The sequence below is a fragment of the Thamnophis sirtalis genome, unplaced genomic scaffold, assembly GCF_051295495.1.
Source record: "Thamnophis sirtalis isolate CommonGarterSnake01/CBP01778 unplaced genomic scaffold, rThaSir2_p1.2 scaffold_15, whole genome shotgun sequence".
NCBI lineage: Eukaryota > Metazoa > Chordata > Lepidosauria > Squamata > Natricidae > Thamnophis > Thamnophis sirtalis.
In genome coordinates this window covers 2,879,698-2,907,355 of record NW_028261395.1, presented here as the reverse complement: position 1 = coordinate 2,907,355, position 27,658 = coordinate 2,879,698, and the positions used below count along the sequence as shown (strand labels likewise).

At 40.1% G+C, this 27,658-nt stretch overlaps 1 protein-coding gene across 1 annotated transcript; it reads left to right on the top strand.

Annotated features, from left to right (window-relative positions):
* Positions 1 to 1,652: 1,652 nt before the first annotated feature.
* On the top strand, positions 1,653 to 27,658 carry LOC148042428 (protein FRA10AC1 homolog). Its single transcript, XM_087702039.1, has 14 exons — positions 1,653 to 1,792; positions 9,267 to 9,343; positions 11,298 to 11,384; positions 11,469 to 11,514; positions 12,844 to 12,920; positions 13,831 to 13,914; positions 15,441 to 15,525; positions 19,238 to 19,283; positions 20,739 to 20,852; positions 21,776 to 21,818; positions 23,709 to 23,836; positions 24,702 to 24,740; positions 26,144 to 26,222; positions 27,543 to 27,658. Exons 1-14 carry the CDS (start codon positions 1,760 to 1,762, stop codon positions 27,583 to 27,585), a joined length of 981 nt encoding a protein of 326 aa, XP_087558165.1. The 5' UTR covers positions 1,653 to 1,759; the 3' UTR covers positions 27,586 to 27,658.

Below are 27,658 nucleotides of genomic sequence, written 5' to 3'. Positions count from 1 at the left end.
CCCACTCTTCCCCGGTTTAGATAGATAGATAGATAGATAGATAGATGATAGATAGATAGATAGATAGATAGATAGATAGATAGATAGATAGATAGATAGATAGATAGATAGATAGATCGGTAGATAGATAGATAGATAGATAGATAGATAGATAGATAGATAGATAGATAGATAGATAGATCGGTAGATAGATAGATAGATAGATAGATAGATAGATAGATAGATAGATAGATAGATAGATAGATAGATAGATCGGTAGATAGATAGATAGATAGATAGATAGATAGATAGATAGATAGATAGATAGATAGATAGATAGATCGGTAGATAGATAGATAGATAGATAGATAGATAGATAGATAGATAGATAGATAGATAGATAGATAGATAGATAGATCGGTAGATAGATAGATAGATAGATAGATAGATAGATAGATAGATAGATAGATAGATAGATAGATAGATGATAGAGATAGATAGATAGATAGATAGATGGATAGATAGATAGATAGATAGATAGATAGATAGATAGATAGATAGATCGATAGATCGATCGGTAGATAGATAGATAGATAGATAGATAGATAGATAGATAGATAGATAGATAGATCGGTAGATAGATAGATAGATAGATAGATAGATAGATAGATAGATAGATAGATAGATAGATAGATCGGTAGATAGATAGATAGATAGATAGATAGATAGATAGATAGATAGATAGATCGGTAGATAGATAGATAGATAGATAGATAGATAGATAGATAGATAGATAGATAGATAGATAGATAGATAGATAGATCGGTAGATAGATAGATAGATAGATAGATAGATAGATAGATAGATAGATCGGTAGATAGATAGATAGATAGATAGATAGATAGATAGATAGATAGATAGATAGATAGATAGATAGATCGGTAGATAGATAGATAGATAGATAGATAGATAGATAGATAGATAGATAGATAGATAGATAGATAGATAGATAGATCGGTAGCTAGCTAGATAGATAGATAGATAGATAGATAGATAGATAGATAGATAGATAGATAGATAGATAGATAGATAGATAGATAGATAGATCGGTAGATAGATAGATAGATAGATAGATAGATAGATAGATAGATAGATAGATAGATAGATAGATAGATAGATAGATAGATAGATAGATAGATAGATCGGTAGCTAGGTAGATTAGATAGATAGATAGATAGATAGATAGATAGATAGATAGATAGATAGATAGATAGATAGATGATAGAGATAGATAGATAGATAGATAGATAGATAGATAGATAGATAGATAGATAGATAGATAGATAGATAGATAGATAGATAGATCGGTAGCTAGGTAGATTAGATAGATAGATAGATAGATAGATAGATGATAGAGATAGATAGATAGATAGATAGATGAGAGAGAGAGAGAGAGAGAGAGAGAGAGAGAGAGAGAGAGAGAGAGAGAGAGAGAGAGAGAGAGAGAGAGAGAGAGAGAGATAGATAAGTAGATAGATAGATAGATCTATTCCCCCGGTTAAGACACCACAAGAAGGCCCGCTCGCTTCTCCCACCCATCCCAACCAGGGAGCGCCGGGCTGAAGAATCAGCCAGGGGAAGCGGCCGCATCTCTGACCGGATCCTTTCTTTCCCGCCCGCGGTTTCCGGCCGGTCTTTTCTTCTTGACGGACCCCGCCGCGGAGGAGTCTCTAGGCGCACCGGAGAAGCGGCGAAGGAGACCGAGACCGCGAAGGCGGACATGGAGGCCCCCGAGAGGAAGGTGCCCAGGGCTGTAAGTAGCGGTCCTCCGCTCTGGAGGGAGGGAGAGCAGCAGGGCCGGCGAGAGATTTCTCCCCGGGGCGGCGCTGCGCTGGGTGGGTCCGTCAGGGAAAACCTTCCGGGGGGCGTCAATAGCTGGATGCGTTTTCAGAATATTCTTTGATAATATTAAAAGTATTGTTTGCAAGTTTAATTGTCTTGCAAACTGTTCCAAATAAAGCTATAATTGACTGCTGGTGGTTTCAGGTGATGCTCCACTTGTTTTGGGATTGCACCCAAGGTACCTATTATTATTATTATACAATTGTATCACAGCCTCATTAATATTATAATTATAATTATAATAATTATAATAATAATAATTTCCATTGGCACTATCTTCATTTTTTTTACCCCAGTCATTCTGCTTTTATTTATCTTTGTATTTTGTTGTCTTCTTCAATTCTTTTTCTTTCATTCTTCTGTCTCCAGGTTCTGCCATGTTTACTAGCCAGACTTTTTAAATCTTTCTTTTTGATCATTTTCAATTTTTTGTTTTTTTTTCTATCCTACTATGCCCTTGTATTGCCACATCAATTACCCATATATTCTTCTTTTCAAACACAGTTCAATGTGATATGTTAGGTATGCACCAAGTCTTTATTAATTTCTTTTTGGAATTCCCAGTGTTTTAACTTGATCATTTTCGACTACTTTTTCAACTATAGGATCCCACCAATTTTTTTATTACTGGCCCATGATCATTTTTATAGATGATCAATAAATTTACAGATTTTTCAATAAATAGAAATAGAATAGAATCGTTTTGGCAACAGTGTTATGTCATTGTTGATAAACAGTTTATTTTGGGTCATGCAGCCAGCCAGATATTTAGATAGGATTTGGCATTTTTGTCCACCTGTGGAGTCTCTCCCAAGGACCTGGGATAGGAAGATGTTCTTTGATAATATAAAAGGTATTGTCTTGTAAACTGTTCCAAATAAAGCTATAATTGACTGCGGATGTTTTCAGGTGATGCTCCACTTGTTTTGGGATTGCACCCAAGGTACCTATTATTATTATTTCCATTGGTACTATCTTCATTATTTTTACCCCAGTCATTCCACTTTTATTTATCTTTCTATTTTGTTGTCTTCTTCAGTTCTTTTTCTTTCATTCTTCTGTCTCCAGGTTCTGCCATGTTTACTAGCCAGACTTTTTAAATCTTTCTTTTTGATCAAGATGTGCTTGTCTTGAACATTGGGGGTACAATTAGCATAATTTCAGCACATCAGCGTTCAATCAAATACAGAATTAAAATGATATGAACTTATTACATGCAGAACTATGTGAAATCACAGCTGCCAGTTTAGTTGGTGTTGGCCTTCATATGCATGGAGTTCCTTCCCAAGAATCTAGGATGTTGTAATGTTTTGGCGTAATATATGTGTAGATCTAATATATGTGTAGATCTAATATATGTGTAGATCTAACCATTACAAAAGGACCCCAGTGTGTCCTTTTGTAATGGTTAGATGGGAAATTTGTACAGATTTTTTATGCACTGTACAATATTTTTTGGGTATGATATCCAGTGGTCACATAGTCAGCCAGATATTTAGATAGGATTTGGCATTTTTGTCCACCTGTGGAGTCCTCTCCCAAGGACCTGGGATAGGAAGATGTCTTTGATAATATTAAAGGTATTGTCTTGTAAACTGTTCCAAATGAAGCTATAATTGACTGCGGATGGTTTCAGGTGGTGCTCCACTTGTTTTGGGATTGCACCCAAGGTACCTATTATTATTATTATTTCCATTGGTACTATCTTCATTTTTTTTAACCCCAGTCATTCTACTTTTATTTATCTTTTCTATTTTGTTTGTCTTCTTCAGTCCTTTTTCATTCATTCTTCTGTCTCCAGGTTCTGCCATGTTTACTAGCCAGACGTTTTTAAATCTTTCTTTTTGATCAAGATGTGCTTGTCTTGAACATTTGGGGGTACAATCAGCATAATTTCAGCACATCAGCGTTCAATCAAATACAGAATTAAAATGATATGAACTTATTACATGCAGAACTATGTGAAATCACAGCTGCCAGTTTAGTTGGTGTTGGCCTTCATATGTATGGAGTTCTTCCCAAGAATCTAGGATGTTGTAATGTTTTGGCGTAATATATGTGTAGATCTAATATATGTGTAGATCTAATATAGGTGTAGATCTAATATATGTGTAGATCTAATATATGTGTAGATCTAATATATGTGTAGATCTAATATATGTGTAGATCTAACCATTACAAAAGGACACAGTGTGTCCTTTTGTAATGGTTAGATGGGAAATTTGTGCAGATTTTTTATGCACTGTACAATATTTTTTGGGTATGATATCCAGTGGTCATATAGTCAGCCAGATATTTAGATAGGATTTGGCATTTTTCCTGTGGAGTCTCTCCCAAGGACCTGGGATAGGAAGATGTTCTTTGATAATATTAAAGGTATTGTCTTGTAAACTGTTCCAAATAAAGCTATAATTGACTGTGGATGGTTTCAGGTGGTGCTCCACTTGTTTTGGGATTGCACCCAAGGTACCTATTATTATTATTTCCATTGGCACTATCTTCATTTTTTTTATCCCAGTCATTCTACTTTATTTATCTTTCTATTTTGTTGTCTTCTTCAGTTCTTTTTCTCTCATTCTTCTGTCTCCAGGTTCTGCCATGTTTACTAGCCAGACTTTTTAAATCTTTCTTTTTGATCATTTTCAATTTTGGGGGGGGGGGGGGTGTTTCTATCCCACTATGCCCTTGTATTGCCACATCAATTACCCACATATTCTTCTTTTCAAACACAGTTCGATGTGATATGTTAGGGATGCACCAAGTCTTTATTAATTTCTTTCTGGAATTCCCACAGTGTTTTAACTTGATCATTTTCGACTACTTTTTCAACTATAGGATCCCACCAATTTTTTTATTACTGGCCCATGATCATTTTTATAGATGATCAATAAATTTACAGATTTTTCAATAAATAGAAATAGAATAGAATCGTTTTGGCAACAGTGTTATGTCATTGTTGATAAACAGTTTATTTTTGGTCATGCAGTCAGCCAGATATTTAGATAGGATTTGGCATTTTTGTCCACCTGTGGAGTCTCTCCCAAGGACCTGGGATAGGAAGATGTTCTTTGATAATATTAGAGGTATTGTCTTGTAAACTGTTTCAAATAGAGCTATAATTGACTGCGGATGTTTTCAGGTGATGCTCCACTTGTTTTGGGATTGCACCCAAGGTACCTATTATATTATTATTATTTCTATTGGTACTATCTTCATTTTTTTTACCCCAGTCATTCTACTTTTATTTATCTTTGTATTCTGTTGTCTTCTTCAGTTCTTTTTCTTTCATTCTTCTGTCTCCATGGCATGTTCTGCCATGTTTACTAGCCAGACTTTTTAAATCTTTCTTTTTGATCAAGATGTGCTTGTCTTGAACAGTGGGGGTACAATTAGCATAATTTCAGCACATCAGCGTTCAATCAAATACAGAATTAAAATGATATGAACTTATTACATGTAGAACTATGTGAAATCACAGCTGCCAGTTTAGTTGGTGTTGGCCTTCATATGTATGGAGTTCTTCCCAAGAATCTAGGATGTTGTAATGTTTTGGTGTAATATATGTGTATCGTCTTGTAAACTGTTCCAAATAAAGCTATAATTGACTGCGGATGGTTTCAGGTGGTGCTCCACTTGTTTTGGGATTGCACCCAAGGTACCTATTATTATTATTATTTCCATTGGTACTATCTTCATTTTTTTTAACCCCAGTCATTCTACTTTTATTTATCTTTGTATTTTGTTGTCTTCTTCAGTCTTTTTTCTTTCATTCTTCTGTCTCCAGGTTCTGCCATGTTTACTAGCCAGACTTTTTAAATCTTTCTTTTTGATCATTTTCAATTTTTTGTTTTGTTTTCTATCCTACTATGCCCTTGTATTGCCACATCAATTATCCATATATTCTTCTTTTCAAACACAGTTCGATGATGCATTGGAACTTTGCAAATGGCCCTTATTGCTTCATGCTACAGTTCACCTCTCAATTTTTTTTTGAAGTGCATTCGTATGAATCATAAAACCATATCACAAAATTCCCTGTGTGAGCACATCCCTCCATTTGCAGTCAATTTAGCCACTGTACAGGTTCTGCCACAGTGTTTCTCAACCTTGGCAACTTGAAGATGTCTGGACTTCAACTCCCAGAATTCCCCAGCCAGCATTTGGATCAGAGCCTGTGGCTTAATGGCTAAGATGTCTGCCTAATATGTAATATAGCCCAGGTTCGAATCCCAGTAAAGGTATGGCTAGCTGATGAGAGCTAAATAGCTTGAAATAGATCTATACTAGTCTCCCTTTATTTATTTATCAGCACAAATAAAACACACACACACACCACACACACACACACACACACACACACACATTATATATATAGTCTCTTGTGACGAGCCGATAGACAGAGAAAGGAAGCAGTAGGCTTCCTCCCATATTTGGGCATACCAGGGGTTGTGACACTAAATACACACACACACACACACACACACACACACACACACACACACATGATTTAAAAATGTGATTTGATATGAATAGTAAGTGATGACTATGTAAGGAATGCACAGAAAGCTTTTTACCAATTGACTCACTTTCTATAATTTATAATATAAGACCTTGGCTTATATTATAATATAAGATATATAATAAGAGCCAAGGTGGCGCAGTGGTTAAATGCAGTACTGCAGGCTACTGCTAGATCAGCAGGTCAGCGGTTCAAATCTCACCGGCTCAGGGTTGACTCAGGTGGGTAAAATGAGGACCCAGACTGTTGGGGGCAATATGCTGACTCTCTGTAAACCGCTTAGAGAGGCCTGAAAGGCCTATGAAGCGGTATATAAGTCTACTGCTATTGCTATAATGGAAGGTGGTTTTATGTTTTTTGTTCTATCGGTTTGTGTTTGTTTAAAAATAAAAAAATATATTTTTTAAAAAGAAAATAACTTGTGTGCATAAAAAAAGAAGAAACTGTCCCGTTTGGTCCATCTTTGCAATCTGTTGTATGCATGGTGATAATGACCCAATAGATAATGTTTATGGCTAGAAAATGTGTTTGTCCCTATCATAAATCTATACCGGTATCATAAGTGTTGCAGATAAAGTATCATTTCTATAGTTTGCCATTGTTAATTGTAAACCTAAAGTAAATAGCAAGAGGAAGACAATGTTTTAATCAGAGATTAGAAACATTCATGGCCTTTCCATGCTCTTCGAGGTTCCCAAAACCTCCTTTAGAAACTGGCTGCCAATTCCAATTGCTGTGATACCACCCTTATATTCAAAGCACATCAGCGTGGAATAACTAATCATGTCTGTTTTCTACAATCAGTCATAAATGTTAGTGATTAGAAATGCCACTTTCACCCATACATCTGCAAAGCAAGCTGGGAAAAACGATATACTTTTACGATTGTAAAAGGAATGTATGGCATTTTTGAAATCGCTCTTGAAATTTGAATGACAGAAAATGACATTGGCAGAAGGAAGAAAGCTCCTTTTCTCATAAACAAAACTGAAGTTGGATGCTAAAGTATTTATAAGAAAGGGATATTATGCAATCCTTAAAAACACCCCATTTAATCAATTCCATATTCTCTGGCTGAATTTTTTCCCCTTGTGAACTTAAATCAGGGTTATATGCCTTGCTAAAGAAGAACCATAGCTGCGTGGGTGAAAGGAAATTGGAAATAAATTTTAGGACTCTGCCCTTTGGTGCCTTGTTGTCTGATGCATAGCATGGAATGTTTTTTTAATATATACTTTGTTAAATAAGACTAGGCAAGGGGCACAGTGGCTCAGTGGCTAAGACGCTGAGCTTGTCGATCAGAAAGATCAGCAGTTTCGGCAGTTCAAATCCCTAGCGGAGGGAGCTCCCGTGACTTGTCCCAGCTTCTGCCAACCTAGCAGTTCTAAAGCGTGTAAAAATGCAAGTAGAAAAATAGGGACCACCTTTGGTGGGAAGGTAACAGCGTTCCATGCGCCTTTGGCATTTAGTCATGCTGGTCACATGACCACGGAGACATCTTTGAACAATGCTGGCTCTTCGGGGTGAGCAATTATGGCAATTATTGTTAAGTTCCAGCCCCGATCAGAACGTATGCGTGTTGGGGAATTTTTAAATCATTCTTTTATTTTTGCTTTTCTTTTTTCTTTCTTTGTAAGCCGCCCGGAGTCTTCCGGGATTGGGCGGGCCTATAAATTTAACAAATAATAATAAATAAACTTTACGGCCCCGTGGGCTTCAATTCCCAGAATTCCTGAGCCAGGGATTCTGAGAACTGCACAGAACATAAAGTTGACTCAGTTGCCACTATGGTGAACCCTCTTCTCCTTTTGCTCTGAAGGGATATATGAACTCCCTGAAGAGGGAGAAGTACAGGCAGTCCTCGATTTACGACCACGATTTGAGCCCAAAATTCCTGTTGCGAAGGGAGATAGTTACGTGAATTTCCCCCACTTTACGACTCTTTTTGCCACCATTGTTAAGTGAATCACTGCAGTAACACGGTTGTTAAGTGATGTAATGTTATTGGATGGTTTTAGGAGGATTTAATGGAATGCCATTATATCATTTTACTTTAAATTTAAAATATTTCATATAAAAGGATGTATAAAATGATCAGTAGAGAACCTGGCTTCTCTATTGATTTTGCTTGTCAACCGACTCATATTTCTGACTGGAACTGTCATAAGTATGAGTCAGTTTGCCAAGCGGCGGGATTTAGATCACGTGACCATGGGGATGTGGCAATGGTTGTAAGTGTGAAAAAAACAGTCAAAAGTCCCTTTTTCAGTGCTGTCATAACTTTGAACTGTTGTAAATTGAGGACTACCTATATAGCAATAGCAGTTAGACTTATATACCGCTTCATAGGGCTTTCAGCCCTCTCTAAGCGGTTTACAGAGTCAGCATATCGCCCCCAACAACAATCCGGGTCCTCATTTTACCCACCTCGGAAGGATGGAAGGCTGAGTCAACCTTGAGCCGGTGAGATTTGAACAGCCGAACTGCAGTCAGCTGAAGTAGCCTGCAGTGCTGCATTTAACCACTGCGCCACCTCGGCTCTATATATGCAGACAGAGATTCCCAGCCACTGCTGCTATATCGTTACTCTTCTCCGCTGTTTTATATATTGAAGTTTATGTTTGCATATAATGGATGTTTTCATATCTGAGACGAGGGATACAGAGAAATCTGCTGATTTTTCCCTTTGTTCAAACCATGTCTTTGTTTATGAAGTTAATAGCCATTTTTTTTTTGTCATTTCATGTTTCGCCCCTCCACAAAATATGTTTCTGGTTATTTCAGTTTGGAAATTGCCCTTTGAAGGCAATGTCTTATAATCCATAAATTTACCAGACTCCATGTTGTATGTTTTTTTTCCCTCCAGATACTTGGCCATGGAGAGTATGACTCTGATTTTAGCGATGATGAAACAGTGGGGAAATCTTTCCAACAGAAAAATAGGTAACATATTGCTCTGGCGGTGTTATAATTTGTATGTGTGCATATAGAAGACTTTTCTTTTATTCTAACTTAAGTGTGAGCAGAGTATCTTGTCTCAAACAACAGTAAAAACAAAATAATACTGTGGCATCCATTTAGTGGGTGTTTCCCACCCCTTCCTTTGTACAAGTAGTCCTTGAGTATGCCCAGAATTTACATGCCTAAGTGGGAAATTTGTTAAGTGAGTTTTGACCCATTTTACGTTTCTTTCTTGCCACAGTTGTTAAATTCAAATTTAATGAATTTATATGCCGCCCAATCCCGAAGGACTCCGGGTGGCTTACAGGGATATAATTCTAAAAAGGATAAAAATTAAAAAATAGAGAAAAGAAAAACAGATTAAAAGAAAAAACACTTCATGCACTCAATCTGGGCGGGGCTGGACCTCAGTCGTGAGGTCAACAGCCCCAGGCCTGCCGGAATAGCCAGGTTTTAGTAGCCTTTCGGAAGGCCGAGAGAGTGGGAAGGGTCCGGATCTCTGCGGGTAGATCGTTCCATAGGGTCGGGGCAGCTGCAGAGAAGGCCCTCCCCCGAGGAGTCGCCAACCGACATTGACTGGTCGACGGCACCCGGAGGAGGCCCATCCTGTGAGATCTTATCGGACGCTGGGAAGTGTGTGGCAGAAGACGTATTTTTTTCTCAACTTGTCTTTATGCAATAGCAATAGCAATAGCAGTTAGACTTATATACCGCTTCATAGGGCTTTCAGCCCTCTCTAAGCGGTTTACAGAGTCAGCATATTGCCCCCAACAACAATCCGGGTCCTCATTTCACCCACCTCGGAAGGCTGGAAGGCTGAGTCAACCCTGAGCCGGTGAGATTTGAACAGCCGAACTGCAGATCTGCAGTCAGCTGAAGTAGCTTGCAGTGCTGCATTTAACCACTGCGCCACCTCGGCTCCACCTCGGCGTCCTTTTCCGCTCCTAGTGACCATATAGATAGATTTTTCTGCCTGAGTGGGAAGTGACATGTATTGCAATCCTATGCTCATTGATTGGGAGTAAAGTTATAAAAAAGGTACATTCATTTACGCTGATTTTTTAAAAAAATCATGTAACACCAGTATTGAATGTGGCGTTCAGGAACATTATCTTGGTTGCTTAGGAAATAGGCAAAAGGGGAGACCTATAAAAATGGTGAAACAAGAAAATTGCAAAATAATAATAATAATAATAACCTGCTTCCTATCTCCTTTTTCAAAGTCCAATTTTTGCTTTCACAGAGAGTCAGGGGAAAACCAGAGTCCAGACTATTTTGATTTTTGTAGGTATATGAATCCCGGCATCTGAATATGTGTTCCAAGTTTCCAAGTTTAATAAAATTTGTATGCCGCCCACTCCCATCGGGACTCTCACAACAAGACAAAAAAAAAAACATTTAAAATTTAAAAATAGAAAATACAATGTTAAAATTCCACATCATCCATTCCATCTAAGCGGGGCTGGATATCAATCAACAGCCCCAGGCCTGCCAGAACAGCCAGGTCTTGACGGCTTTACGGAAGGCCGGGAGAGTGGTAAAGGTCCGGATCTCAGCGGGTAGATCGTTCCACAGGGCCGGTGCAGCAACAGAGAAGGCCCTCCCCCGGGGAGCCGCCAGCCGGCATTGTCCGGCTGACGGCACCCGGAAGAGGCCCAACCTGTGCGATCTTGTTGGTCGTTGGGAGGTAAGCGGCAGGAGGCGGTCTCTCGGGTAGCCAGGTCCTAAACCATGTAGGGCTTTAAAAGTAACAACTAGCACCTTAGTTCCAAGGAAACTACGATTCTAGTTGCCATTCTTGATTCTAGTTATTATCCGAGTATTTTTACAATTACTGTATGTACGTCGTTTTCAAAAGAGAGATTCTAAAAATTACGGTAAATGCAATATCTAAGAAATACTTTCCTTTTTCTTCTCCATTTGCCCTGCCAACCAGCGAAGATGCAATCCTCAAAAAGCCCTTCCAGAAGGAGAAGCAGGACAAGGTGGCGCACAGACAGGTGGCAATGGATGAATGGGACAGGTACATCTTCACACTAGTGCAACGTTGTCAGAATAGCATTAAGCATCCAAATGACTGGAATAACATTTTATTTTTTTTCCCCAGGGAAGAAGCCAGAAATAGACGCTTCCATTTCATAGCAATGGATGCTGTATCCTTTAATATTTTAATTAAAAGCAAAAAAAGTATACCCTAATATTTTTTAAAAAAGAAACTTATGTCTGAACACACTCATTTTTTATTTTATTTTTTGGCGTATGGTTTTATTTTTGTCTTTGTGGTTTTCTTTGAGTATGTTTTAAATTAGATTCCTTAAGGCAGAGTTCAAGCATGAACAATTTCTGGTTATCTTGATTTTGTGGGAAGGGAGGAAAAAACAGGATATCTGGTTAGGTTGGTGTTTCTTTTTAAATGAAAAGAAAACAGTAAGGAAACTGAACTAGCAGACACTAAAATTACATTAGAAAATTGTCAAAGATCAGTCTGGAAGATTAACCGGGTGCATTTTCATAGCTATGACTTCAGTATTTCAAAATATGAAAATGTAATTTAATAAGGAGAAAACTGCCTTGTCTTTGCTCTTTGCCTATACACAGATACATTTATTTAATTATATGTCTTAGATGTCCCTTCTCTTTCCTGTTCTTTTCCAAATGTTAATTAAGATGAGCAATTAAGAGAAGGCAAGAAATTGTAACTATGGTTCCTCCATTTCTGAAGCTAACAGTAATACTTACACTGTATGAGCTATGATGAATGTCTATGTATCTCTGTGTGTATGTATTCAAATCAGGGGTGGGTTTCAACCGGTTCGCGGCGGTCCCTGCGAACCGGTTGGTCGGCGAACCCGGAAGTAAGTAACTTCCGGGAACGGCGAAGGGCCCACCCGCGCACCCGCGCGCCCACGCGCGCTCCTTACCTGGTTTTGACGAGTTCTGTGCTTCCACGCATGCGCAGGACGCATACAGCGCCTGCGCGATCCTCCAGGAGCAGCTGGAGCATCGCACAGACGCTAGTACGCATGCGTGCTCCGCGCGCGTGCGCGAGGACGCCGCCGGCCCCGTTCCAACCGAACCGGTTGGAACGGGGCGAGAAACCCACCCCAGATTCAAATATATAACAACCGCAGTACTATAAAATGCACATTTATATAATTCTGCAGTGTTTCAGTTTTTATTTAGAATAAATTATTCAAGACACTCAATGTAAATACAGCACCAGTCAGCAGCTCTTTAAAAAGTTGTGGGGGTTTTTCCAGGTCTCACAACTACCACAGGTATCCTTCAGTTATGATAGTGGTTGTTGTAATAACTATGTGTAACGTATCATTTAATAATCATCATCACTTTAAAATCTTTCTCTCATGCACCTTGTATTATAGAAATGTTTTGGGGTTAGTTTTTATGAATAGATCTTAAGATGAAGTTGTTACTAGGCAACCATTAAAAAGAAACATGATTAATTTTCTTAATTGTGTTAGTATGCAAGACATAAGAAGCTTGTAAATGATTACATTTTATACTATGGTGGTAAGAAAGAAGACTTCAGACGCTCAGGGTAAGCCCCGTCTTATTTATAGAACTTTTTAATTATGTATTGTTTTATGTCTCACTGTTTGTATTCCCCTCCCCATGAATTGTAAGCCGCCCTGAGTCCCCCCAGGGAAAAGGGCGGCCTATAAATAAATTTTCCATTTCCATTTCCATTCCATTTATTTCTAAAAGATAGAAAGGCTGAAATCATTAATAATTGAAGACAAATAGAATCAAAATTTATTTGGCATACGTAAATATTTATAAGATTAAATTATGCATGAGTAATTTTTGGATAATTAAAGACTACTTCCTTACTGTATTTTATTTACCTTGTTCATGCTGAATAGGTTGATGATAAAAAGTAGGGTAAGTTCCTACGGAAATAAATGCACACTTTTCATATCTGGAGATTGTGTAAGAGGTAGCAATGCTTAAACTAATTTTTCAGCAGAGCGTTCTATCATATATTTAAGAATTAACTGCAAAATACACATCCTTTTAATTATGCCAATTGTGTCATTTGGAACTAAAAGTAGAAGGCTGTATATAAATAGAATATTATTGAGTTGGATCCTGTGTTCTGAATTAAAAAGCACACTTCAAATGTATTATCTAGATTAAATGTGATGGGTAGTATTTCTACATAAATGTTAATGTTAATGAACAATAAACATTATATTTACTAAAATCCACACGGCTAAGTTATAAAAGAATCTGAGTACAATTATCTTGGCATTTTTTTCTGAATCTAGAGAAAATCTGAGAAGCATTTTGAGGCAGTGTAAGATAGCCTCAGATGTGGGTTTTTTTTTGATAAAGAGTGCCTTTTTAGGGGAAAAAAATGATGTGCTAAAGAATGAACAGCTTTTATTACTTGTTTTAATTAAAAACAACTCTTTTGATCCTTAGCCCCAACTTTTTTTTTTTAACAGAGAAAACGATAAAACTGACCTTGATATTATAAGGGAGAACCACAGGTTCTTGTGGAGAGAAGAGGATGAAGTCGATATGAGCTGGTAACTTGAGCTTTTCTTTATTTCTCTGTCGGGGCAAACCGATTCACCCTAACCCTAACCCTAGCCGAGGTGGCGCAGTGGTTAAATGCAGCACTGCAGGCCACTGCTAGATCAGCAGTTCAGCGGTTCAAATCTCACCGGCTCAGGGTTGACTCAGCCTTCCATCCTTCCGAGGTGGGTAAAATGAGGACCCGGATTGTTGGGGGCAATATGCTGACTCTCTGTAAACCGCTTAGAGAGGCCTGAAAGCCCTATGAAGCGGTATATAAGTCTACTGCTATTGCTATTGCTATAACCCTAACCCTAACCCTAACCCTCTTTGGTCTGGCCCAAGGACAGCCCATTAACCCTTTCCCAAGCTCATGTCTGCTTGTCTCCCCCTGTATCTCAGTATCCCGTGACAGCCCCAAAGTCTCCTTTGCTGAATATTTTTATTTACTGAGTTGGTCTTGACTCCTGGCGAAAGTTGCTGCAGTTTTCTTGCCAAGATTTTAGAAGTGGTTTATCATTTCCTGCTTCTTAGGGCTGAGAGAAAGTGGCTGGCCCCAAGGCCACTCAGCTGTCTTCATCCCTAAGACAGGGAAGACTGGGAGACTCAGAGTCTTCCAGTCACTAGCTGTCAGCACTCCTCCATTTGAATAATTAGGAAAGAAAACCACGAGACTCCATTGATAGAAATCAAGTGTACTTTTGCTAATTATAAATGATCAGAAGCGTAGCAAAGCGAAGGCTGATTATTTAGGCGCGAAAGCAAATGATACATAGAATAACCCATTCCCCACCCCTTGGCATCCCAGTTACAGTCCAATCATAATTCTCCCAAGTGTCAGGTGTGAGGTAACTTTGAAAGGCATCACCCAGGTGGAATGTCGGTGCCGTTGGCCTTGGCGGGAAACCTCCTCCGCATGCGCAGTAAGACAGGCAGCAGAAACTCCAGAATCTTCCTCCGGCACAATTAGTATTCCCCTCCCAAATACCATGCCCCCCCTCCCCGTTTCAATGGCAGCCGAAGCAGCAGCAAAGCAGACAACATGGTCTCCAACTCCTAGGGTGTGTCCCACTATGTGCTGTGCTGTGGAAGTGATGTGCGAGCGTTTGCGAAGCTCCACGTGCCTGCCGCTTGCAAACGGAGCTGCACGCGCGCCCTCAGCCCGCCACTCACACGCCAACCATCCCTTCTCTCCCGATCCCCCTCCAACCAGTCTGCAAAGCCATAAAGGTTGGACAACACTGCACTATACCATACTGTCTCCCTCCCCACCCCCCGCAAAAAAAAAAGATAGCTTCAGACATTTAGGAAGTGTGAAATAATATACACCGTAGCGAAGCATGCTCCTGATAAAAGTAAAATAATTGCAAGCTACTTGAACAATAAATGCCAACCATTTTTTAAAATTTTCTGTTGCAAGCAATACTTAATGGCAAACAAACTTGGCGTTTCTGCCTATCCGTTGTTAAAAGCGGAATACCTCTTTCGGTCCCTTTTGTATTTTTTCTTCTGCTCAATCAATCATTCTATCTTTCAGGGAGAAGAGGCTGAGCAAGAAATACTATGATAAATTATTCAAAGAATACTGTATAGCGGATCTGAGAAACTACAAAGAAAACAAGGTAATTTTTTTAGGTTCTGGCCAAATGTTTTGAAGATAATTTTAGTCCTTTAGCAAATTGTTTCAGGGAATGGGACAATACAGAGGGGTGTTTTACAAAAGCGTTATTGTTTATGGCCAGTGCACCAGAGGTGGTACACAGCAGGTTCTGACCAGTTCTGGAGAACCGGTAGCAGAAATTTTGAGTGGTTCGGAGAACCGGTAAATACCATCTCTGACTGGCTCCGCCCTCATCTATTCTCTGCTCCCCGAGTCCCAGCTGATCAGGAGGAAATGGCGATTTTGCAGTATCCTTCCCCTCCACCAAGCCACGCCCACGGAACCTGTAGTTAAAAAAATTTAATCCCACCACTGCAGTGCATGAGAGCCACATATGTGAGGACCCTTGTTTTTAAAGAGATTTTGTTTAGGTAACAAAGCAATCGTGACCCGTCAAAACCGCGCTCGACTAAACCGCGCCCGATTAAACCGCGTCGCTGACGTCATCAACAGGGCGACAACAGCCAGCGCGGAGAAAGAAGTCACAATGCTGTAGTTCTCGCTCACAGCAGCAGTTGAGACTCGGAGAGATTAGCAAATAAATGGGCAGGATGCATTGAAATGTACCATTAGTTTGATCCAGCACATTTCTTAAGTAGAGAACCAGAGCGGAGAGTGATGACATGACTGCATTCCTCTCTTTCATCTTCTTGAAATCAATGTGGAGAGTCTTAAAATTAGCCTTTGGCACAGATGGAAACAGATATAACATTGGCTATGAATTTTAATGGTTACACAATGCTTCTTAGCAGTTGATCGTTTTCGGAAAACCATTCCAGTGTGATGGATGATTAAAAGGAAATATAGCTGAATGGCCAGCCTGTTGAATCTTAAGTCGATATACAGGTTGTCCTCAGTTGATGGGACTCATTCAGTGACTATTCAAAATTACAGTGGCGCCGAACAAGTATTGAATTGAATTGAATTGAATTGAATTTTATTATTTGTATGCCGCCCTTCTCCGGAAAGGACTCAGGGCGGCGAACAATTCAAAAAGGGAAAAGGGGGAACATAAAACAGAATACAGATAATTAAAATAAGCAAGAATCACGCAACTATACAAGTCGAGAGGGGAGGGAACTCATCAACCCCAGGCCTGCCGGCAAAGCCAGGTTTTGACGGCTTTTCGGAAGGCCTGGAGAGAGGTGAGGGTCCGAATCCCTGCGGGGAGCTCGTTCTAGAGGGCCGGAGCTGCCACAGAGAAGGCCCTCCCCCGGGTAGTAGCCAGGTGGCATTGACTAGTAGACGGAACCCGGAGGAGGCCAACCCTGTGTGATCTAATGGGTCTTTGGGAGGTAATTGGCAGCAGGCGGTCTCTCAAGTACCCAGATCCAATACCATGAAGGACTTTATAAGTTACGACTAGCACTTTGAAGCGTATCCGGAGACTGATCGGTAGCCAGTGCAGCTCGCGGAGGATAGGTGTAACGTGGGTGTACCGAGGTGCACCCACAATTGCTCGCGTGGCTGCATTCTGGACGAGTTGAAGTCTCCGAATACTCTTCAAGGGCTGCCCCATGTAGAGCGCATTGCAGTAGTACTTGTGACCATTCTTTGGAATGCTGGCGGTCATAGAACTCACACAGTCACCTGATCTCTTCATACTGATGCTTTATATTGACTATATTGACGGGAGGCACTTCAAACAGTCACTCATGCCCGCGTCACCTCAAGGCTTGATTACTGCAACGCACTCTACATGGGGCTGCCCTTGAAGAGTGTTCGGAGACTGCAGTTGGTCCAGAATGCAGCCGCGCGAGCGATAGCAGGTGTACCTCGGTACACCCATGTTACACCTATCCTCCGCGAGCTGCACTGGCTCCCTATTAGTCTCCGGGCGCGCTACAAAGTGCTGGTGATTACCTTTAAAGCCCTACATGGCCTTGGACCTGGATATCTGAGAGACCGTCTCCTGCTACACACCTCCCAACGTCCGATAAGAACCCACAGGCTAGGCCTCCTCCGGGTGCCGTCGACCGGACAATGCCGACTGGCGACCACTTGGGGGAGAGCCTTTTCTGTAGTTGCTCCGGCTCTGTGGAACGAGCTACCAGCAGAGATCCGGACCCTTCCCACCCTCGTGGCCTTCCAAAAAGCCACCGAAACCTGGCTGTTCCGACAGGCCTGGGGTTGCTGATTTTCAAATCGGTTCCACCACAAAACCGCGGTAGACTAAAGCGCGCTCGACAAAAGCGCGTACCTGACGTCATCACAGCGCGACGAAAACATCACGCTGTGAGCGGTAAACTTAAAATTAAAGCGAAAACCTTACCCTAACCCCCCCCAAACCCTAACCCTAACCCTAAACCTAACCCTTAACCTAACCCTAAACCTAACCCTTAACCTAACCCTAAACCTAACGCTAACCCTTAACCTAACCCTAAACCTAACCCTAACGCTTAACGTAACCCTAAACCTAACCCTTAACCTAACCCTTAACCTAACCCTAAACCTAACCCTTACCTTTACGTGAATCGGCTTGCTTTAAAATAGCTTCTTAAAATCTCCGCGGTTGTATTTGTCGCGCTGCTGATGACGTCAGTTACGCGCTTTAATCGGCCGTGCTTTAGTGGACCGCGGTTTTGTCGTGCCAAGTTCAAATCAGGTTCAACCCCCAGTTAAACCGAATGTATGTTGTGTTTTTAAATTGTTTGTATTGTTTGCATTCTCCCCCCTGTGTGTTATTTTATTTCATTTCGTATTTGTAAACCGCCCGGAGTCCCCCGGGATCGGGCGGCATATAAACTCATTAAATTGCAAATTGCGAAATTTGACTATCCAAAATTCAGCTGATTAAAAAAAAGCCTAATAAAAGACATGCATAACTTTTAAAAAGCCTATTATAAAGCACAGAAGGGACACGGTGGCTCAGTGGCTTAAGACGCTGAGGTTGTTGATCAGAAAGGTCGGCAGTTCTGCGGTTCGAATCCCTAGTGCCGCGTGACGGAGTGAGCTCCCGTTACTTGGCCCAGCTTCTGCCAACCTAACAGTTTGAAACAGTGGTGGGTTTCAAATTTTTTGGGAACCTACTCTGTGGGTGTGGCCTCCTTTGTGGGAGTGGCTTGCCGCCCATGTGACCTGGTGGGAGTGGCTTGCCAGCCATGTGTTTTCTTTCTTTCTCTCTCTCTCTCTCTCTTTCCTTCCTTTTGTCTCTCTGTCCCTTTTTTCTTTTTTTCTTTCATCTCTCACTCTTTTTCTTTCTTTCTTTTTATTTATTTTGTCCTTTTTTTCTCTTTCTCTCTCTCTCTGTCAGTCTGTGTGTGTGTGTGTGTCAGTGATGGGTTTCAAAAAATTTGGAACCTCTTCTGTCGGTGTGGCCTGCTTTCCGGGTCCACTGGTGGAACCTCTTCTAACCGGTTCCGTAGATTTGACGAACCGGTTCTACCGAATAGGTGCGAACTGGTAGGAACCAGTTACCTTCACCTATGAAGCACAACTGTGTTCTATTCATTTTTTATTTCGTGTACCTCATTCCTAAAATCAACCTATGGAATCATGTGACATTGATTTTCATTATTGATAATTGCTGTTCCTTGCTTGCACTAATTTAAAAGAAAAAACAATCTTCTAAATATAAAGGCCATTTTCTCCTTCAGTGAATCACATTTCCATGTGCTTGCAGAATTTGTAAAAGCAAAATACTAACTGTGTTATTTGTAAAATCCTTCCAACAGTTTGGATTTAGATGGAGATACGAGCAAGAAGTGGTTTCGGGGAAAGGCAAGTTTTCTTCTTGTTCCTTATTGAGCCTCCAAGTCTAACTTAGATGGGGAGAATTTTTGTTATGGAAGGGTTTTTCTCACCTATCATTGCAGCCTCTTCAGGCCTCCCCAAATCTGATGCTTTGAAGGCTGAAGAACTGCAGATAAAAATGGGTTTCATCTTATAGCAATAGCAGTTAGACTTATATACCGCTTCATAGGGTTTTCAGCCCTCTCTAAGCGGTTTACAGAGTCAGCATATCGCCCCCAACAACAATCTGGGTTCTCATTTTACCCACCTCGGAAGGATGGAAGGCTGAGTCAACCCTGAGCTGGTGAGATTCGAACTGCCAAATGGCACGCAGCCATTTGCAGTCAGCAGAAGTAGCCTGCAATACTGCACTCTAACCACTGCACCACCACCGCGCAGCTTCTTACTTCAAGAAAGGCAGCTAGAGAAACAGAGAGGGTAGGGAATGTCCCCTAAAATGCAAGGACAATGCGAATTCAACTGTTGTAGGCAGAAATGATTGAAAACAGACAGGAGCCGGTGGTGGTTTGGACAGAAAACACTGCTTCTTTTGAAGTTTTCGTTGGCTGCTTTGCAGGAAGACTGAGACACAACAGTAAAGTAGATGAAAAGGCGAAGCTTTCCATGTTTCTTGTTTGAAAAGACTTTTTGGAAGGCATTTGAATAAACATCAGGACCAGAAGTTTTTTTCACGTCAAGCCATAGTAACCGAGCGTCCATTTAAGGTTGAGCACCTGAAAGATCTTTCAATCACATATCGTTATTTAGATCAAGGGACACCCGTGCCTTAAGATTATTTCTGTATTCCCATATCCAGCTGGTTGAGAATCACTGATCTAAATCATGGTCATAAATGCCTGTTCCTGCAGATAGAATGCTTAACTTATTTTGTGTGTGGTTGAATGTGCTAATTTCTGATAAACTACATCGTAAATTACATCTATTGATGGCAATTATGTTTCCCTAAGCAAATAATTATGGAGAATTTAAGAGTGCTCCTAGAAAGACTTGTTTTGTATAAAATACCCAATCTCACAGAAATTCCAACAACCTTGGAACAACAGTTAAAATGAGTTAAGGTGAAAAAGTTAAATGAATTGACAATGTATTCTTATTTATAGTGCCAGAAGCTATCCAGAAACACCTGTGAAACAGGCTCATCCCCGTTTTTTATAACTAATTGTAAATAATATAATGCTTTTTATTTCTAACTAATTATTTTTTCATCTATGCAAAATACCCAAAAGATGCATATGAGTGTATCAATATGTTAATTTTTTCCTCCATTATTAATGATTTGTAGCATTTAATAAATACAATATCCTTAAATAATATCCTTAAATATAATACACTTAAAATGAACATCTCAGCAAGTTATTTACTTGCAAAAATACTGTATCATGTACAAATCCTTACAATTTTGGTAATTTGATTTCTCTCCAGGCCAATTTTCTTGCGGAAGCAAACATTGCGATGAAAAAGAAGGCTTAAAGAGCTGGGAGGTGAATTTTGGTTACGTTGAACACGGGCAAAAGAAAAATGCACTCGTCAAATTAAGTAAGTCCATCGTGTAGCCAATGTTTATTTCCTTTTCAATGGATCTTAAGTGTGTAGAAAAATAACATTAGGAATTTTAAAAATGTTGGTGAAAGGAAATTTAACTACAACATATTCAAAAGGAAGTAATAGCCATAGCAATAGCAGTTAGACTTATATTCTGCTTCATGGGGCTTTCAGCCCTCTCTAAGCGGTTTACAGAGTCAGCATATCCGGGTCCTCATTTCACCCACCTCGGAAGGATGGAAGGCTGAGTCAACCCTGAGCCGGTGAGATTAGAACCGCTGAACTGCAGATAACAATAGCAATAGCAATAGCAGTTAGCAGGCCACTTCAGCTGACTGCTATCTGCAGTTCAGCAGTTCAAATCTCACCGGCTCAAAGGTTGACTCAGCCTTCCATCCTTCCGAGGTGGGTGAAATGAGGACCCAGACTGTGGGGGCGATATGCTGACTCTGTAAACCGCTTAGAGAGGGCTGAAAGCCCTAGGAAGCGGTATATAAGTCTAACTGCTATTGCTATTGTTTTGAATGTGAGCCTATGGATATTTCAGCATCCTAACCTACTGAGCCCGGCTCCTGACAACATGCTGGACAAGCCAGTGAAATTTTCTTGACTAGATTGGTGGAAGTGGTTTGCCCTTCCTTCCTTCCTTCCTAGGACTGAATGAGAGAGACTGGTCCAATGTCACTCAGCTGGTTTTGTGTCCAAGGCAGGACTGAAACTCATGGTTTCATGGTTTCTGTGCCAGTGCTGTTAAGGGCTATACTGAATAGGCTCTCAAAATCATATTAATGTTTAATCGCGTATGCCTTTAATGACAATTATTGGTATCCCTCCTATTTGTAGGTGGTTTCCAATCTCTCTGTGTGTGTCTGTATGTGCATATAAATAAAATATGTTCTTCTTTTTTTTTTTTAAAGGACTCTGTCCAGAATGTTCTTTCAAATTAAATTTTCATCACAGGTAATGCACCTTTCAATTTACTACTGCTACTACTACTGCTACTACTACTACTGCTACTATTTGTATTTGTATTTAAGTTTATTTATATGCCGCCCTTTTCCCTGGGGGGACTCAGGGCGGCTTACAACTTAAAAAAAAGGGGGGGGGAAACAAACTTTTAACATATAGAACAATACATCATTAAAACACAACATTCATACCATTCGGGCGGGTTGCAATCTTTAGCCCCAGGCCTGACGGGATAGCCAGTTTTTAAGGGCTGTGCGGAAGGTCTGGAGGGTGGTGAGGGTCCGAATCTCCACGGGGAGATCGTTCCATAGGGTCGGAGCTGCCACCGAGAAGGCTCTCCTCCGCGTGGTTGCCAGTCGACATTGACCGGCGGATGGAACTCGGAGGAGGCCTAATCGGTGAGATCTAATTGGTCGAATGGAGGTGATTGGCAGTAGGCGGTCTCTCAAGAGACACTATTATTATGTGGTTAATCTTTGGTGAGATTCACAGCCTTTGGGGCTGGTTTTTCATATTCACCATATTTGAATGGGTTGTGGAGCAAATTTTGTCTGGCCCTTCACCTAAGACCTGTCTGATATGGTTGTACCTGTTCAGCATATCCCTTAAGATCATTAGAGCACGCGAGCCCCTCCACCATGACAAGGTAAAGCTCCTTGGAGGGGTATTATTATTATTATTATTGCGTGGTTAATGTTTGGTGAGATTCACAGCCTTTGGGGCTGGTTGGTAGCTCAACAGCTCGAGTCCTAACCAAGGACCTAGGAACTGTTAAGATAACGTCGAAGGATATTATTATACAATTGTATCACAGCGGCCAGTTGTTTCGCCGGATTTGGCATTGGTTACTAGACGGGCCCCACCCAGGGGTCTACGACGTCATAACGTATTTTCGTAATATGCGTGCGGATCCAAGCAGTGCGGCTTTTTGCATTTGACTGATGGTGATTTTGTCAATTTTTAACTGTTTTAAATGTAATTCCAGTGCTTTTGGAATAGCACCCAGTGTGCCAATTACCACTGGAATTACCACTGCTGGTTTGTGCCATAGTCGTTGAATTTCGATTTTTAAGTCCTGGTATTTTGTGATTTTTTCATGTTCCTTCTCAGCGACCCTGCTATTGGTATTGCGATGTCTATGATTGTGACCTTATTTTTCTCAACCAGTGTGATGTCTGGTGTATTATGCGCCAGTATTTTGTCCGTTTGTGTACGGAAATCCCACAAGATCTTGGCCATCTGATTTTCGGTGACTTTTTCAGGCTGATGTTCCCACCAGTTTGTTGCTGTTTTAATATTATAATTTTTGCACAAATTCCAACGGATCGTTTGTGCTACTGAATTGTGCCGCAATTTATAATCAGTCTGTGCGATTTTTTTTACAGCAGCTGAGTATGTGATCAACAGTTTCATCAGCTTCTTTGCAAAGTCTGCATTTGGCATCATCAGAGGATTTTCCGATTTTGGCCTTAATGGCATTGGTGCGGATAGCTTGTTCTTGCGCAGCCAGGATTAGTGACCCTATTTCTTATCCAAAGGACGAAGTGCTAGCATTTCCAGATATTTTCGAGGTTAAAATTCAGTAAATTCTGCTTTAGAATCAATGGGGCACATATCAGTTCAATTGAAATCAGATACTTTTCGAAAGCAGAAAGATTGGGTTATATTTATCTGTAATACAAGCGGAGAAAAGTGTATATTCCTTATTCTAATTTTGTGCAGGCTAGAAACAACGTTGGGCTCATCATATTTAAACTATGATATGGGGAAGGTTGATTTATTATAGGCAAATATGTATTTAAACTATTATAGTTCTAACCAATTTTTATACATTTTTGGAGACGGATGGACATGTTATTTATTTCTTCTTTTTTTATAAAGGAAAAAGGAGGTCAAACCGGGAAAGAAGCAAGACAACAATGAACAAAGTTCCAAAATTTTAAAGGGCAAAAAGTCAAAAGGATCTTTACCACACGGGCAGAAGGCGAAGAAAAAGAAGATCCATGAAGGTAAAAAGAAAATTTAAAGATTTAAAAGGCTAGCAGCGGTGGCTCTTCCATCCCAAGGACCGGCCCATAGATTTCCACTGCTCTCCTCTCCTCTGCCACATCTATTCATCTCCGCCCCCTGCCTTTTATCCCCAGAGCTAGGGTGGGGCTTCGCTAGCAGCGGTGGCTCTTCTGTCCCAAGGACCAGCCCATAGATTTCCACTGCCCTCCTCTCCTTTCTGAACATCTGCATGTCAGGCACTGGACCCAGCTGTTCCTCCTCTTCCTCATCAGCAACCTCCAAACCTGGGGGCTGTCGACTCTCCATCTGAGGACTGATGGATGGCCCAGTCTCTCTCTCTCTCTCTCTCTCTCTCTCTCTCCCTCCCTCCCTCCCTCCCTCCCTCCCTCCCTCTCATCTATCTATCTATCTATCTATCTATCTATCTATCTATCTATCTATCTATCTATCTATCTATCTATCTATCTATCTCTATGCCAGCTCCATTCCCTCTTTCCCTTCGGAACTCACAGGTTGCCTTTATGCTGAACCTGACTCCATGCCTCCTTCTCTGATTCGGCTGTTGGAGGGGCCGGCAGCTGACCAGCCACAAACACCAGCTCACATTTACAAGTAAAAAAGCTCCCACTGGATATGCTGGATTTGCTTAACAACTGCATGAGTCACTTAACAACCATGCGTGGCTTGCTTTTTGACCATCATAGAAACAGTTGTAAAAGTGGATCTGATCCTGCGGTGCCTCAACTTATGACCACAGTGATTTATGTCTGAAACTCTGGGTTCTATTGCTATCATCAGCTAGAAGGGAACTTGATGGAGGGCGAAGGTAAACTAATTATTTCTGAAATGGTTTTTTTTAAATAGGCCCAGCATCATTGGAAGAATCGAACCAGACTGATGAAGGTTAGTATTAAAAAAAAAATGTAGGAAATCATTTCTGTTCAGTAAATAAACTTTCGGAATCATGTAATACGCAAAGCAGGAAAAAAACCCGAACTGATGATCTAGAGCAGCGGTTCTCAACCTGTGGATCGGGACCTCTTTGGGGGGGTCGAATGACCCTTTCACAGGAGTCGCCTAAGACCATTGGAAAACACATATTTTTGAAAAAATATGGAAAACATACAATAATTTTATGATTGTAGGCAGTGGTGGGTTTCAAAAATTGTTCGAACCTACTCTGTGGGTGTGGCCTCCTTTGTGGGAGTGGCTTGCCGCCCATGTGACCCGATGGGAGTGGCTTGCCGCCCATGTGACCGGATATGGAGATGCCGACGACACTTGTCAGAACCACCTTAAATTACCTCTCACACAGCACTGGCATGCATAAGAATAGGATGTAGACTTGTTTTTCAAAAGGCATCTTTGGTTTGCGTTAAAACAACTTCAACACACGCAATGTTCTGATTGCACCACAAACGCAGTAGTCATCCTTACCTTTCACAGAGGCCCTGAGTTTTATAAATAGGAGCATGATAGTGTAGAATAATCATATCCAAGGACCAATGGTGGGTTTCAAAAAATGGTTGGAACCTCTTCTGTAGGTGTGGCCTGCTTTCCGGGTCCACTGGTGGAACCTCTTCTAACCGGTTTGGTAGATTTGACGAACCGGTTCTACCGAATAGGTGCGAACTGGTAGGAACCCACCTCTGGTTGGGGATCGCCACAACATGAGGAACTGTATTAAAGAGTCGCGGCATTAGGAAGGTTGAGACCCACTGATCTAGAGAAAAACATCATAGAAGGAAGAAATTGCTCTAGAGCCATGAACCAAGTCATGTGACTGGGTGGGTGTGGCCAACTTGACATCACTCACGTCAATGGGAGCTTCGCCTTAGCTGTCACAATGTAATAAGGGTTAACCGGAGAGGCAGTTTGTGTAATCAGAGCAATAAAGATGAGGCTAGAAACAAACACCAGAATGTTTCCTTCCTGCCTTCCTTACAGGGTTAGCGCTGTAAAGTAGTAAAAACAAAATAAGGTTTCTTCCAAAAATCGGTTCTCTGAACGGCTTAAAAAGTTAACAACCGGTTCTCCTGGGTAGGTGCGAATTGCTTGAATCCCACCAATGGGTGTAGCTATGAACATATTTCTTATGTTCCCAATTGGTCACTGCTAAAAAATAGTAATTCCAATGGATAGTGATCAGGAATAACTGCTTAACTAAATTTTGTATGGATAATTCCCCATTTTATTTTTAGTGCTTTATCGTTGTTGTTTTTTTTAATGTTAAAGACGTCTAGCTCAAAATGTGAAAACGCTCTTAAAATCATTTTATTTTAAAGATTGTTATCTTTTTTAAACAGACTCAGATGATCAGGAAGAGGGTCCCTCCGAGGCAGATTTCTGGAGAGGTCCACCACAGGATGCTGAAGAAAAAACAAGGTCTTGTTTTTTTTCCTGTGACCTTCCTTAAAAGTTTATCTAAGCAGAAAAATAATTTTAATCAAGAAGCAAAATCATCGTTTTTTTTTCTTTTTATACACACACACATAGATAAAAGTACCAGTATGTAGGTACTGTATATATACAGTTTTGTGTGTCTGTCTGTCTGTGTCTATCTCTTTGAGAAGTAAAAATATGAGAGAAATACATATATACTTGAATAATTGCAATAGATAATTATATATTGAATTGTAACTATTTATAGCTGAACTGATCTTTTTTTCCATTGCATTCTTTCATCTAAAAAAACCACTATGCATTTTCTTTACTTTGATAACAGGTGCATTTTTATCTGTGATTTTTTTGCTGTTTCTCCGTCATTATTTTAAAATCAATTTAAAAAAAAACATTCAGTAGGCCTATCTAGGATGATTAGATTTTAGAACAAAAATAGATCGAGAATGTACAAAATAATACGAGCCCTACGCCAACTGTGCATAATTATTCATTGTAGGTACTGTATATATACAGTTTTGTGTGTCTGTCTGTCTGTCTTTGTCTTATCTCTTTGAGAAGTAAAAATATGAGAGAAATACATATATACTTGAATAATTGCATTAGATAATTATATATTGAATTGTAACTATTTATAGCTGAACTGATCTTTTTTTCCATTGCATTCTTTCATCTAAAAAAACCACTATGCATTTTCTTTACTTTGATAACACATGCATTTTTATCTGATTTTTTGCTGTTTCTGCGTCATTATTTTAAAATCAATTTAAAAAAACAATAAGAAAACATTCAGTAGGGCTATCTAGGATGATTAGATTTTAGAACAAAAATAGATCGAGAATGTACAAAATAATACAAGCCCTACTCCAACTGTGCATAATTATTCATTGTACCTGGAAGATTGGATGGGTTAGTTTCTTATTCTCAGTTTGATCTGTGTTATGATTTCTTTATTTGCCGCTTCACAACTCTACAAAACTCAAAAGAACAAAAGTCTCTATCAAACTTCTTCACTATTTAATCTCAAGAACAGGGATTGCTCACAGATACACTTACTCACTTGCCTTACTTACTTGTCTTACCTTATTAGAAGTAGAAAGGATAGTTTGCAGTGAATGCATTTTGACCTATAGAGAAATTCCTAAACCTTGAGTTGCCTAGTCAGATAAATATTGTCAGCACACCCTTGCTGGTATATCTGTAAAATGTGGAATTTTTGCTGTAGAGCATTTACTACATGTATAAATAAAAACTGTTATAGTCTTGTTCTGATTCAATAACTCATGTATTTCCTTTATTTTATAGGGAGGAAGAATTTGACGAATACTTTCAAGACTTGTTTCTCTGAAAGGAGATCTCCAAATCTGAAATTTGTTTCTCCATACTCCTCAACATCTGTAAATAAAAAGCAGGTTTTCACA

What these genes read in the sequence shown, in the direction of transcription:
- LOC148042428 (XM_087702039.1), top strand. Translation starts at nt 1,760, where the DNA reads ATGGAGGCCCCCGAGAGGAAGGTGCCCAGGGCT. An exon ending in GATGAAGTCGATATGAGCTG is followed by an intron (nt 13,915 to 15,440) that starts GTAACTTGAGCT and finishes TCTATCTTTCAG; the next exon opens with GGAGAAGAGGCTGAGCAAGA. An exon ending in AGAAGTGGTTTCGGGGAAAG is followed by an intron (nt 19,284 to 20,738) that starts GCAAGTTTTCTT and finishes ATTTCTCTCCAG; the next exon opens with GCCAATTTTCTTGCGGAAGC.